Raw genomic sequence first — 14,344 nt, forward strand, 5'->3', positions numbered from 1 at the left:
GGTAGAGGGTAAAGAAGAGCTGGAAACACTGCCCTCTGGATACGGCAAGGCTTCTGCAATCATGAGCACATAGCAGATATGGCTGCCTGCATGAGTCAGGCCTGCATAAAGAGGGGAGAGAGGGGATCTCACTGGAAAAGGGAGCCATTGAGAGTGGGAGAGGGGAGAGAGAGTGAGGGGAGGTGAATATGATCACAATACATTCTATACATATATGTTACTGTCAATCAATCAATCAGTCAATGTGAAAATGTAAGATAATGCTGTCATCTTTTGGTGAGATATATAAAGCTCTGCAGTTTTGCACAGATACACACACACACACACACACACACACATCATCATCATCATCATCATCATATCATCATCACCACCACCACCACGCCAGTTTTTAAGCAGTTACTTCCTAATTTAGAATTGAAAGACTCTTTAGAAGCCATTCAGTTTTCACAGACCTCCTTGTCAGTAAAGTCTCCTACAGCTAGCACCACACTCCAAGGATTGTTTCTTCACTTCAGCCAAGTCTCCAGTATTACTCATAACATTAACTCATTTTTGTAATTGTTTTTCTTTTCTTTCTTAGTTACAAAATAATAGGTTTCCTTGTTTTCCCATTTTATTATACATACTTACTTTGGTTGGCCCACACACTCTCCCCACATCTCCCTGCTCTCTGTCCCTGCTCATACTCCTCTACCTCCAGTGTCCCACCTCACAGTCACCTTTCTAGTTACCTAGACTCTATATATTACAAATGAATAGGTAGACAGACAGACAGACAGACAGACAGACAGACAGATTAAAAGCAAAGATACACATCTCAAAAGAACATTCAATAATGCAGTATTTGTTTTTCTGGGCCTGAATTATTTCATAAAGTATAATCTTTTCTAACTGTATCCATTTTCAAGTAAATCACATATCATTTTCTTAAATTCTGAAGAAAAGTCTATTGTGTATTTTTACCATGCTCTCATTACCCCTTCATCTATAGATAGGCTAATTCCATTAGTTGTCACTATGTATAAAATAATTAACATGGATGTACAAGTATCTCCTTCGTAGGATATAGAGTACTTAATGTAAATGCTTAGAACTGGCTTAACTGGGTCATATGGAAATTCTGTAATTATTTTATAAGGGACCTCAGTACTGGTTTCTTTATTTACTGCACAAATATACATTTCCATAGGCAGTGAATAAAGTTTCCTCTTTCCTCACATCCATGCCAATATTTGTTTTTTTGTTTTTTTGTTTGTTTGTTTTTTCAAAATAAGTTTTCTCTGTGCAACAGCCTGGGCTGTTCTGGAACTCACTCTGTAGACCAGGCTGGTCTGAACTCACAGAAATTCACCTGCCTTTGCCTCCTAAGTGCTGGGATTAAAGGCGTGCGCCACCACCTGGCTGTTATTTGTTTTCATCTTTCTTTTCTTTACCAGTTTATGAGGTGTCTATTCATTATATACACCTGAAAGAAGCATTGCATACTTATATTTCCTGTTCTCCATAACAAGATTATGAAGAGATGGTATAAAATAGTTATAAATTAAAATACAACTGGATTAGAGATAAAGCAAGGACAATTAGATCTCCACCCAGCTGTGCTGTAAGAACATAGGTAGTTTAAGCTCATGTTTTGGTTATGAACACAGTTCAGTTCATCTTACAAGAAACAAAAGCAAATGCTGGATCCTGAGAGCGCCAGTCAATTATTGTTAGAATGCCTACTAATGTTTCTGTCCCCTGATTTCTTGTCTTCTGTGCCTATGTCTTGAACAGGTAACCAGGGGATGTCGGTAGCAGATGGGCCACGGAGGAAGTGTTAGCAAACACGAGAAAGCAAATCCGACCATAACTATATAGACAGTCCACCCAAACTGTTCAGCCATGTTCCTGATGGTAAACCCAACTATTACTGGGGGAAAAAAAAAATCCCTGAAACATTTGTTCAGTTAGCTTCTTCCCCTTGTAATCCATCTGTGTGGGCGACGAACTCATGTTCCAGCAGAACAGACAGAAGATCGAGATCGACAGTAAAGTGAGAGTAGATGATTCTTTTTTTTTTTTTTTTTCATTAATTTATTTATTTGTTCACTTTATATCCTGACGTACCCGCCCCCCGCCTGCCCCTCACACAATCCCTTCTCCCATACTCTCCTCTTCTCCTCTGAGAAGGTGGAGGCCCCCCTGGGTGTCCCCGAACCCTGACACATCAAGTCTCTGCAGGGCTAGGTGCATCCTCTCCCACTGAAGCCAGGCAAGGCAGCCCAGTTAGGGGAACGTATTCTACAGACAGGCAACAGATTTAGAGACAGCCCCTGCTCTTGTTACTGGGGAACCCACAAGAAGACTACACATCTGTTACATATGTGTGGGGAGGCCTAGGTCGAACGTGTGTGTATTCTTTGATTGATGATTTAGTCTCTGAGAGCTCCCAAAGGTCCAAGTTAGTTGACTCTCTTGGTCTTCCTGTAGCGTTCCTATCCCCTTCGGGGCCCTCAATCGTTCCCCTAACCCTTCAATTAGAGTCCGGAAACTTCATTCACCATTTGACTGTGGGTCTCTGCATCTCTTTCAAGTCATCTGCTGGGTGGAGCCTCTCAGAAGAAAGCCATGCTAGGCTCCTGTCTGCAAATGTAACAGAGTGTCACTAATTGTGTCAGGGATTAGTGCTTGCCCTTGGATGGGGCTCAAGTTGGGCTGATTATTGTTTGCCCATTACCTCAGTTTCTGCTCCATCTTTGTCCCTGCATTTCTTGTAGATACAACAAATTTTGGGTCAAAAGTTTTGGGGGTGGGTGGATGTCCTTATCCCTCCACTGGATTCTTAGGGTGTTGGCTTGCAGGGTGTGACATCGTATGTAGCCCAACTGTTAATTTGGGTTTTTTTTTTTCTTTTCTTTTTCTTTCTTTTTTTTCCCTCTTTTTCTTTTTTTTAAAAAAATTGGTTATTTTATTTATTTACATTTCAAATGTTGTCCCACTTCCCAGTCTCTGCTCCACAAACTCCCCATCCCATCCCCTCTCCCCTTTGCCTCTAAGAAGGTGCTCCTCCACTCCCCCACCCACTCCCACTTCACCCCTCAACCATCCCCCCACCCTGGGGCAACAAGCCTCCACAGGAACAAGGACCTCTCCTCCCATTGATGCCAGATAAGGCCATCCTCTGCTACATATGTAGCTGGAGCCATGGACCCATCCATGTATACTCTTTGGTTGGTGGTTTAGTTCCCTGGGAGCTCTGGGTCTGGTTGGTTGATATTGTTGGTCTTATGTGGTTATAATCCCCTTCAGCTCCTTCAGTTCTTCCCCTAACTCTTCCATTGAGGTCCCCAGGCTCAGTCCAATGGTTGGCTGTGAATACCTGCATCTGCCTTAGTCAGCTGCTGTGGTAGAATCTCTCAGAGGACAACCATACTAGGTTCCTGTCTGGGAGTTCTTCTTGGCATCAGCAATAGTGTCCAGGTTTGAAGTCTGCAGATGGGACGGATACCAAGGTGGGGGGGGGGGGGTCTCTGGATGGCCTTTCCTTCAGTCTCTGCTCCATTTTTTGTCCCTATGTTTCCTTTAAATAGGTACAATTTCGGATTAAAATTTTTAAGATGTGTGGATGGCCCCGTCTCTCCATTGGGTAGGCATACCTATCTACTGGAGGTTGTCTCTTCAGGTTCTATCTCACCTCTGTTGGTTATTTTGGCTAATGTCATCCCCGTTGGGTCCTGGGAGCCTCTTGCTTCCCTGGCATCTGAGACTTTCTAGTAGTTTCCCCCACCCCCACCCCCAACTGCTACATATTTCTATTCATTTTCCTGGCCCTCTGGACTTCTGTCTCTTCCCACACCTGATCCTACCCACCTCCTTTTTTTCCCCTCCCCCTCCTCTCTCCCTCCCAGGTCCCTTCCTCCCATAATTATTTTGTTCCCCCTTCTAAGTAGAATTGAAGCATTCTTAATGGTAGTCTATCTGACTGGGGTGAGATTCAGTCCCAAAGGAATTTTAATTGTCATTTCCCTAATGGTTAAGAACGTTGAACATGCTTCTAAATATTTACATTTGTATTTCTTCCTTTGAGAGCTATCTGTTCAGCTGACTAATAGTATGATTCAGTTGACTATATCTATGTTTCATTTTTTCCTTTGCAGATCTTTCTATTAATCCTCTGTCAGATGTATATAGCTGGAAAAAATGTCCTCTACTCTGTAGTCTGTTTCTTCACTCAGTTGTTCCTTTCCTTGTACAGAATCTTTTTAATTTTATAAGGTATATTTTTTAATTGTTGAAATTAACAGCTAAAGAGATGGTTTAGTAAGTAAGGGCATTTTCAGGTTATATTTGGAAATATATATGTAGATACATATATGTATGTAATAGAAATTAATTGAAAAGAAGCCATGAATTTGAAGGAAGCATGGGAAAGGTGTATGGGAGGGCTTGGTGAAGGAAAGGTAAGGGGGAAATGCTGTAATTAAATTACAATCTTTAAAAGAGGAGGAGAGAGAGAGAGAGAGAGAGAGAGAGAGAGAGAGAGAGAGAGAGAGAGAGAGAGAGAGAGAACAGTGTTGCTCTTTCAGAGGACCCAAGAACAGTAGTATATCCAGGATAAACACCATCCATAACTCTAGTTCCAGGGCATACAACATCATCTTCTGATTTCCATGGTTATCATACACATAGTGCACATAAATACATTTAAACAAAAAATTATACATATAAACTTTAAAGAAATAAGTCAATCAATCAATCAATCAATCATCAATCAATTAAAGTGTTGGGATTCCCATTGAGAAAGTCTTTGCTCATACCTATACCTTGAAATGTTTTCCTTACTTTTTCATCTAGTGATTGCAGAGTTTCAGATTTTCCATTAATGTCTTAATGTTGCATTTGGAACCTATTTTTATACAGGGTGAGAGACGGGAACCTAGTTTCATTTTCCTCCATGTGTATAGTCAGAGTTCCCCGGTCAGTTCAAGGTTGATTTCTTTATGTCTTGTGTCCAAAGTGAATGGTATCTTTAACAATGAGGTCTTACCATCTAGTTATGGTGGGCAACCAATAGCAGTGACAGTACCCTGTGTTAAAACCCATATGCATTTGTATGTGTGTGTGTGTGCGTGTACTCTTAATTGTCTCACAAACTAATGGATTTCCATGAAGTTAATTTATATTTTTTTATGAATACACAACTTACTCTTTCCTATCTACAACTCCACTACCCCCCCCCTTAGGTCTTTAACCCCGAGCATTCTCCCATCTCTTCTTCTATGTCACCTGTGTTCTACTGTCCCTTCTCATTAAATTGTAATCAGATGACATAGAAAGTGCACAGTCTCCACAGGTTGAGACACACAGAGCCCACAAACAAGGCCAGTCTGCATTCTTTAAGAAAGGAAAATGTAAAAGAAGAGAGACTGGAACGGGAGGAGGGAAGACCAAGTAGGAGTGAGATGGTCAGCTAAATAGATGTGTCTAAAATATAAGATAAATATGAAGGAGGGGAAGCAGCTGATTGCTGTCTGTACTGATTCCTGGACCAGTCTCAAGTCTCTCAGTGCTTCCTTGAAGCTCCTGGAAACTTGACTTATCCCTGATTCCTTTGCAGGCATCCTGTCCTCACTTCCAGCTCTTTCTTTAAAAGACTGGGTACAAATTCTGGTCAAATTCATGTGATGCCTCACAGATGGGGTCTCGGATGCTGGTCACACTTCGGGGTGGTCCTTCAGGAGTCCAGTTCTGAAAGCTAGCCCTGTTCCTGTATAATCCTTCACCTCTGACATCTGTTATTCAGCTTTCTTCAATTTATTCCTGGAGGCTCTGACAGACTATGTCTGGGAGTCATCCACTATCTTTTAAACTTCTTTCAGATTACTAACACTGCAATCCCCTAAATATTAGAAAAGAAGTTTGGTGGTAGTGGATGGGGTTCCCACCCAACCCTGGATGGTAGGGCCTTGATCTACTAATTTACTAATTTCAACAGATGCAGATAGGCTATGTGGTTTTCCTTTTTCATTGTTTATTAGAGGTATCATTTATTGCAGGGCCATGCCCACACCATGGTGCATCTGTGGAGTTTGGAGGACAAGTTGTGAAAATTGATTTTCTCCTTCTATTATGTGGGTCTTGGGGTTCAAGCTTAAGTGTGCAGATATGCTAACTGATTCTATGTTGGCTTGACAGAAGCTAAAGTCATTTTGTAAGAGAGACTCTCAAGGGATTGTGAAAATGCTCCCCAGCTTGGACTCTAGGCAAGCTTATGGCACACTTTCTTGATTGATGATAGATGGGGGAGGGGGGGCAGCTCAGTGACGGTGGTACCACCCCTGGGATGGTAGTCCTGGGTGCTGTAAGAAAGAAGGCTGAGAAAGCCATAAAAAGCAAGCCAGTAAGCATGGCCTCTGCTTCACTTCCTACCGCTCTGTTCCTGCCCTGTTTGAGTTCCTACCCTGAATTCCCTCAGTGATGGACTGTGATGTAAAACTATAAGCTGAAAGAAATCCTTTCCTCTACATGTTGCTTTAGGTCATGGTGTTTTATCGTGGCAATAGAAGCCCCAACTAAGACAGCAAACTTTGTGGCAAGTGCCCTTACCCACTAAACCATCTTGCTGGCCCCAAGGCTATATCATTTTCTATGAAACCATTCTTATCTCCTTGTGTTTCCCTACTTTTTCTCCAGCCACTGTCACCCACTAGCCCCAGAATCCACACAGCAAGTCTCAAGTGACAGGCTGTTTCATATATATACACCTGACACAAAGTTTTATAAAACAAATCCTTGGAATCTAGACATGAAAGTACATGTAGAAATCAATTTGATATCAAGAATACTACAAGTAACTTTGTTCTCTCTCTCTCTCACTCTGTGTGTGTGTGTTATAGTGTATTTATATATGTATAGTTGATATCTGTATGGTGTACTCATGTGGGGTGTATACTGTATATTTTCATATACATGGTGTGTGTACATACATGTGTGGTGTATATCTGTGTGCATGTGGGGATGGTATATGGTATATCCATGTGTATATTTGTATATTTATGTGTCCTTGTGTGTATCAAACATGTATGTGGGTACATGTGGGGTGGTATATAATATATCCATGTGTTTGTGTGTGTACATGTGATATATGTGTGTGTCAGTGCATTGAGTTGGCACATGCTGTATTCACATGTATATGTTCATGTGTGTGCATGCATATATTGTGTAGTATATGTGTATACATGCATGTTGGGGTGTGTCCTTATGCTTATGCAGAAAGCACTTATATCCACTGATCTATCTCCCCTGCCCTACTCCAGGTAACTTTAAATGTGCGTTTCATATTTGAAATCACACTTTCTTTTTTCCTGCCCAAGACATTTATTGAAGGGTATCTATTAAGAACCTACTACATACAAAGCACTATGATAAATGGTGCCAGGAATTCCACAGTGAGCCAAGGTACTACCATGAAACCTACATTCTAAGGAAAGGATGCAAACAATAGATGGGGAAATACAGTATGTCCAATAGCATCAAAGGGATCCAAGAAGACTAAATAGAGGAAGAGGAAGGTCAAGGGAGATGTCATCCACTCGACTCAATGGCGTCTCAAAACGAAGCAGGTGGCAACCAGAGCAGGATGAGTATGTGAGAGACAAGGAGATAAATGCAATCTTGAGACACCGCTAAGAAGTCAGCAGTCACACAGAGCACACTCAGAACATACTAAGAGCTCACATACATGTGAGCATTCTCCACACCCCCTTTCCAGAGAGCTACTGTTCATGTTGCCTGACACCCCCCCCCAACACAAAATAATGAGGATTCAGAGAGGGAGGCCCCATTAGGGGAGTACTTTGCAGTAGGATTTCCCCTGAGGTCAGAATTCTGCTTCAAATCTCTAGGCAGTGCTTCCTGCCCCCCAACCCCTTTTAATCAGAGCTAGAAAAGCAACATGATAAAAACTGATGACTTGAGATATAAAAGTCGCACTCATCAGAGAGCCCTGAAGGGCGTTTGCCTGCAGGGCAAACTCCTAAAAGAATGCTAAATCCTTTTTAAAACAGAGAGAGAAGCCCTGAACCACGGGCTGGACTGAGCCTCTGGACAGCATCTGTCTATCTTCAGGACAAGTCCACTCAGGGACAGCCAACCAATTCTGCAGCTCTATAGAGGTAAGACTAAGAAGAAGCAGTGTGGAAAGAGCTCCACTCAAGACAGCACAGTCAGCCTGCAGCTTAGACACCAGATAGTACAGTCTAAACATTAGTCTCTTCCCATTTCTTTTTGGAACTTTCCCCAACTATAAAGATAAGTTTGATCTTTATAAAGTTGAAAAGAGGACTCAGAAAGTCTAATATCCTTTTTAATTTCTCTTTTTATTATGATAGCAATGAAAGGCAAGGGCGGGGAACAAGTCAGGAGGAGGTGGTGTTAGTTATGCAGAAACAAAGACAGGCCAGATGCACTCTCCCCTCCAGTGAAGAGGGCCTAGGTTTCTTCCAAGGTAAGCCCTTTTTCACTTAACCTATGGTAAAGGACAGAAATCTACTCTGTGGCATTCTTAAAATGTGCCTGGGATACTCTACATTCCCTTTGATCTGCCCTGTCCTAACCAGGACATCTAGCTGAATTAAGGAGGAAGAAGATAAATGCCTTTGCCAGAAACAGATTCGGAATAGATATTTTCCCCCACAGTAAATAGGAGTCTGTTGAGCATGCTGGACACAGCACTCAGCCAGTTTCCCTCCCCATCTTCAGAATTTCTTACCTGTAGCCCAAGAACCCCAGACCCCAGAGTCACTGTAGAAATCCAGTGTTTCACACTGCTGGGGAACTGCTTCACACACTTTAAACCTTTCCAGAAAATGTGCTCATATCAGAGAAGCCTGACCTAGGTCCAGGATATACACAAAGCAACTCATCCTGAGGTCCCAAGATGTAAGAGGTCTCTGTGATACTTCCCTATCCTTAAACACCTCAATGGCACTCTTCCGTCTATCCTCACAGCCTTCCTGAAACTTTGACTGCAATTACTTCTCAGAGATGTGTCATTTAGTCTCTGATGTCACTGGAGTCTTACTGTGCAATGCCTTTATATTGAATTTTAATCATTTAGTATTTTTATGTGCTCTGACCATATTACAAGATAATTTTATCATTATCAGATACAGACTAATATGTAGATTTTTTAAGAGTATCTTGATTATTTAATCAGCCAGAGTGAATATACTCAAATTATTTGCAATGTTTTTGAAAGTTTCAACAACTAAAAACAAGAAAGAGACTACAAACTACAAGAAGCTAAAGAATGGGAGTGGCAGTACAGGAGGATGCTGGGTAGTCTGTCCTTACTTCCTTTAAGCTAGCCTGGCCTGTTCTAGTCTCATTATCAGACTCAAATCTTTGGCAAAAACATGCTCTATTGTTCTAAAAATCTATATCTGGAAAATCCAGGGTATGATCCTCTGCAGATCCTGAACACCATTCCTCAAGTTTTGAACTCCATTATTTACATGCCTGTCTAGAGACACGGACTGTCTCAGGACATCAGTAGCAGTAGCAGCACCTTCATTAGGGATAATACTTTAGCACGGGAATTCTTATCTTAGAAAATAAGATAAAAATCTATTTGGAGAGGTAGGTGTGTGTGTGTGTGTGTGTGTGTGTGTGTGTGTGTGTGTGTGTGTACACATGTGTACACACACAGGCATGAGTGTGGATCAGAGGGAAACCTTCAAGAGTCTGTTCTTCTCTTCTGTGTGGGTCCCAGGAGTTGAACTCAAGTTGTCAGGTCTGTCAACAAGGCCCCTTAACCACCAAACAATCTTGCCATCCCCTAGGAGAGTTTTTGATGGCAGCTAAATGGTTAAACATGGCTATAATTTTGTTGCTTTCTAAAAATGCTCGCAAAACTATAGATACTTTATGGTTAAATGGCAGATGAATGCATTTTAAACTCCAGGATAGGAAAAAAATCTTTATTCAGCAAAAGCAATGAAATAACAAGTCTTTCCTCTTTGTCTATTTGTTTTGTTTTGGAGGTTGTTGCTGGTTGTTGTTGTTGTTGTTGTTGTTGTTGTTGTTATTTTTCCAGGAGGGAGCTTGGAAGTTTTGGGAATTTGGGGTTTTTTTGGTTTGTTTTGTCTTTTGGTTTGATTTGTTTTTTGTTTGGTTGGTTGGTTGATTAGTTTGGGGGGTGGTTTTTTTTTGTTGTTGTTGTTTCTTTTAAGAGAGTAAAGATCTATTTGGTTCATAGCTTAGTCCATGTCTGCTTGGCCCTGTGTACCTAGAAGAATCTTTGTGATAGAAAGCTGTGGTGAAGACTTCTTGGTAGTCGAGAAGCAGATATGAACGCATTCTTCTGGTTTTCTCGTCATCTGGTTGGTTCAGGTATTTGAAATTTTTAACGTTCTTTAGAAAGAGTTGTTGGATGGCAAACAGAAACCTGTGAGTGTATACATGCACAAGCTTGCTAACAACCACGTGTCGGTCAATGCTTTTATAACAAACAATAAAAAGCTCCTTTCTAATTCTGCATTTTACAAAATTCAATCTAAATAAATCAATAAAACTAAACAATATCCTGAAATACTAAGGAGCATGAGTGATTTCTGGAATTTGTTATCATTAAACTAGGTCCATATTATATAATACCAAAGATTAACTTTGGCCTGAAAGAGGTAGAAGGGTCCAACAGGCAAGATTAAATTATTTATAGCTTTTAATGCACTAGTAATTGAATGGTGGAAAGATTGATGAGGAATTAGACAATGTAAATAGAGTAAGATAGTTATTGAAAAGGTCTATGTCATCAACAAGAGTCAGAAAAGAATTTGTGAAGGTAATGATCCCCTAAACAAGGCTGAAGGGAAGAGTGTGTCCTATCCATGGAAAAGCTGAGTGTAAAGCATGTCCAGGTGTTCCAAGGCACACTTCAGGAGAGCCTTCAGAGTCTCGTGCATGGACCAAACACTCAGTGAAAACTGATATGATGGTGAAGAAGGGCCAGACAGTACATATTTTGCATGCTATGGTGAGTGTAACTGATTCTGAACTGCAATGAGGTCAGTGAGAGGGAAGTACATATAATCCTAGAATATTAGTTCACTGCCCTGCATTTTCTTTAGCCTCCCTTCATTAAAATCTTTCTGATTGAATGTATCTGTCCATCCTATGGCTGATAGCTTCTTCTGTTCCTTGATCTGTGCAATACTGTCCCTTGTTGCCTCTCACTGAACAGGAGGTTCCATACATCCACCAAAACAGCCAGCTTCTGGGTTATTTTTTTTCCCACATAAACCTAAATAATTAATAAGTGATGCCAACTCTTCTTTTAAAACACTTTTATACATATATATTTTTCTCCTATTAGCCACTGATCATCAAACAAAAGCATCATCTTACCTCTTCTCACTCTGCATTCCCCTTGTCTAACTTTATGGTTCATCTTAACAGACTAAGAGATGAGAAGAAACAGAAACACATCACTGGACACTGTGGTGACAGAGTTCCTTCTCCTGGGCTTGGCTCACCCCCCAACTCTAAGAACCTTCCTCTTCCTGGTCTTCTTCCTCATTTACATCCTCACACAGCTGGGGAACCTGCTCATTCTGCTCACTGTGTGGGCTGACCCCAAGCTGCATGCCCGCCCTATGTACATTCTTCTGGGTGTGCTCTCTTTCCTGGACATGTGGCTCTCCTCAGTCATTGTTCCTCGACTTATATTAAACTTCACTCCCGCCAGCAAGGCTATAGCATTTGGTGGCTGTGTAGCTCAACTATATTTTTTCCACTTCCTAGGCAGCACCCAGTGCTTCCTCTACACTTTGATGGCCTATGACAGGTACCTGGCAATATGCCAGCCTCTTCGCTACCCAGTGCTCATGAATGGGAAGTTATGCACAATCCTAGTGGCTGGAGCTTGGGTGGCTGGCTCCATCCATGGGTCTATTCAAACCACTCTGACCTTCCGATTACCATACTGTGGGCCCAACCAAATAGATTATTTTATCTGCGACATTCCTGCAGTGCTGAGACTGGCCTGTGCTGATACAACGATCAATGAACTGGTGACCTTTGTAGACATTGGGGTAGTGGCTGCCAGTTGCTTCATGCTGATTCTGCTCTCCTATGCCAACATAGTTCATGCCATCCTGAAGATACGCACTGCTGATGGCAGGAGACGTGCCTTCTCCACCTGTGGCTCCCACCTCACTGTGGTCACAGTCTACTATGTCCCCTGTATTTTCATCTACCTTCGAGCAGGATCCAAGAGTCCCTTGGATGGAGCAGTTGCTGTATTTTACACTGTTGTCACTCCATTACTGAATCCCCTCATCTACACCCTGAGGAACCAGGAAGTGAAGTCTGCCCTGAAGAGGCTAAGAGTAGGTAGAGGGAATGTGGGTGGAGATAAGTAGCCAGTGGCTCAGCGACCACACACATCATCATCATAATTGTGGTGTTTTTAACTACTGCTCCTCGTGGGACAAATGCTCTACAATGATAATGGTTTAAACTAAACTGAGTTTAATTAAGATTGGAAGAAACTTCCTATCATAATCTTTTCATTGTAGATAATTTTAGAAATAAATGGACACACAACTTTTACCATCTCTAACAACTTCTTGAGAGGAGAAAACACTTTATGGAAGACTGAGGCAAGCATTAATTTAGCAAGTACATCATTATACCAGAAGCTTTGAAAGGAAAATAAAATATAACAATGCTAACCACACTCCTGTTTTCACTGTCTTCACCCTTAATCAGGCCTGTCCAAGCTCTGTGGGATTTGCTTCTCCATGGCATCAATATTCCCAAGTCGTTGACCTTGAAAATCCTAAATAATTTCAATAGTTAATTTTGGTTGTCAGCTTGAGAGAAGGGGACCTCTATTGAAGAGTTGGTTTTATCAGATTGGCCTGTTGACATGTCTGTGCAATATTTTCTTGATTGCTAATTAGTGGATGAGGACCTAGCCAACTGCAGGCAGTGCCACCCTTGAGCAAGTAGTCCTGGATGGCATAAGAAAGGTAGCTGAGCAAGCCAGCACGAAGCACTCCTCCATAGTCTCTGCTTCAGATCTTTGCCTTCCAGTTCCTAGATGGTGAACTACAAGCTGTAAGCCAAATAAATTATTTCCTCCTGTAAGTTGCATTTGCTTAGTCTCTTATCACAGCAATAGAAATATAACTAGGATAATATAATTATTAATGGTTCCTTCCTGTTGTTGCTTACTACCCCCATGCTTATATACCAAACTGACTCCTAACTAGTCATGTCTCCCTTTACTCCTTGTTTCTATTATAATCAAATTTAATTTTCTTCCAAGCATGCTAGTGCAGGCCCATGATCCTGGCACTCAAGAGTCTAAGCAGTGGGATCAGGAGTTCAAGGCCAGACTAAGAAACATAGTAAATTTGAAGTCACAAACAGCAATCCACCTGCCTTGGCCTCTGCAGTGCTAGGATTACAAACATAAGCCACCAGGCTCAATTTCTTTATTACAGACCATGTGACAATCTGTCCTATATGACACTCAAGGTGTCATCTCTTTACTCCAAATATACTGTGAGCCCCATGATAAATGAGGCATTCTTTCATTTGTACTTGTTTCTTATCCCTAATAACTATCAATCAGATTTGATTTTTTTCCCAAGTCAAAACACTGCTGGCAAAGTGTCCTGAAAGGTTTCTTTAAACATTAAAACATCAGGCTGGAGAAATGGTGCAGTGGTTAGGAGCACTGGCTGCTCTTTCAGAGGACCCTGGTTCAATTCCCAGCAGCCATATGGTGGCTCACAACTGTCTGTAACTCCTGTTCCAGGAGATCTGACACCCTCATACAGACATACATGCAGGCAAAACACCAATGTACATTAAAATAAATCAAATTATAAAAATGACAAATTATAAAAATGTTTAAAATAAAAATAAAGTCACCATGCCCACTGGTGCAAGGGTGGCACAGGTGCTGTGGGGTTAACTTCTGCCCACCCCACAGGAAGGAACTCAACTAGTACTGTAAACCTGGCTTAAAGCCGAAAAGAGCATAGGCCCTGAAGAGGAGCCTACTACTGTTGCTTTGCTAAGTGGGCACGTTACCAAACTGACTTCTAAATATCTATGCTTATACCTATAGATTAGTGCTTGGTCAGAGAAGCTTCTATTTGCAGTGGGCAGCAGTTAATACAAAGATTCAAACCACTGAGAATAACTAACTGTTGAGTATTGGGTTCTGAACTGGATGTCTATATTACCATCACTACCCCATACAAGGTTCAGGGTACATGGAAGAAGAGATAGAAATTGGAAGAGAGTACCATGAAATGCTGTCTTCTGGATAGGACAGACCCAT

General features: G+C 41.5%; 1 protein-coding gene and 1 pseudogene across 2 annotated transcripts; one reads left to right on the top strand and one right to left on the bottom strand.

Moving 5' to 3' along the window:
- Positions 1-1,705: 1,705 nt before the first annotated feature.
- On the bottom strand, positions 1,706-1,998 carry LOC117706268 (signal peptidase complex subunit 1 pseudogene; annotated as a pseudogene).
- A 5,966-nt stretch (positions 1,999-7,964) lies between these two features.
- Positions 7,965-12,722, top strand: LOC117705908 (olfactory receptor 10G2). Of its 2 annotated transcripts, XM_076931039.1 has the most exons (3): positions 7,965-8,159; positions 10,244-10,377; positions 11,443-12,722. In XM_076931039.1, the coding sequence occupies exon 3, from the start codon at positions 11,451-11,453 to the stop codon at positions 12,405-12,407; it is 957 nt and encodes a 318-aa protein (XP_076787154.1). In that variant the 5' UTR covers positions 7,965-8,159; positions 10,244-10,377; positions 11,443-11,450; the 3' UTR covers positions 12,408-12,722. The 2 variants fall into 2 exon arrangements, with proteins under 2 accessions (XP_076787154.1, XP_034354581.1); XM_034498690.2 differs by lacking the exon at positions 10,244-10,377.
- The last annotated feature ends 1,622 nt before the right edge of the window (positions 12,723-14,344 follow it).

Source organism: Arvicanthis niloticus, chromosome 3, assembly GCF_011762505.2.
Source record: "Arvicanthis niloticus isolate mArvNil1 chromosome 3, mArvNil1.pat.X, whole genome shotgun sequence".
NCBI lineage: Eukaryota > Metazoa > Chordata > Mammalia > Rodentia > Muridae > Arvicanthis > Arvicanthis niloticus.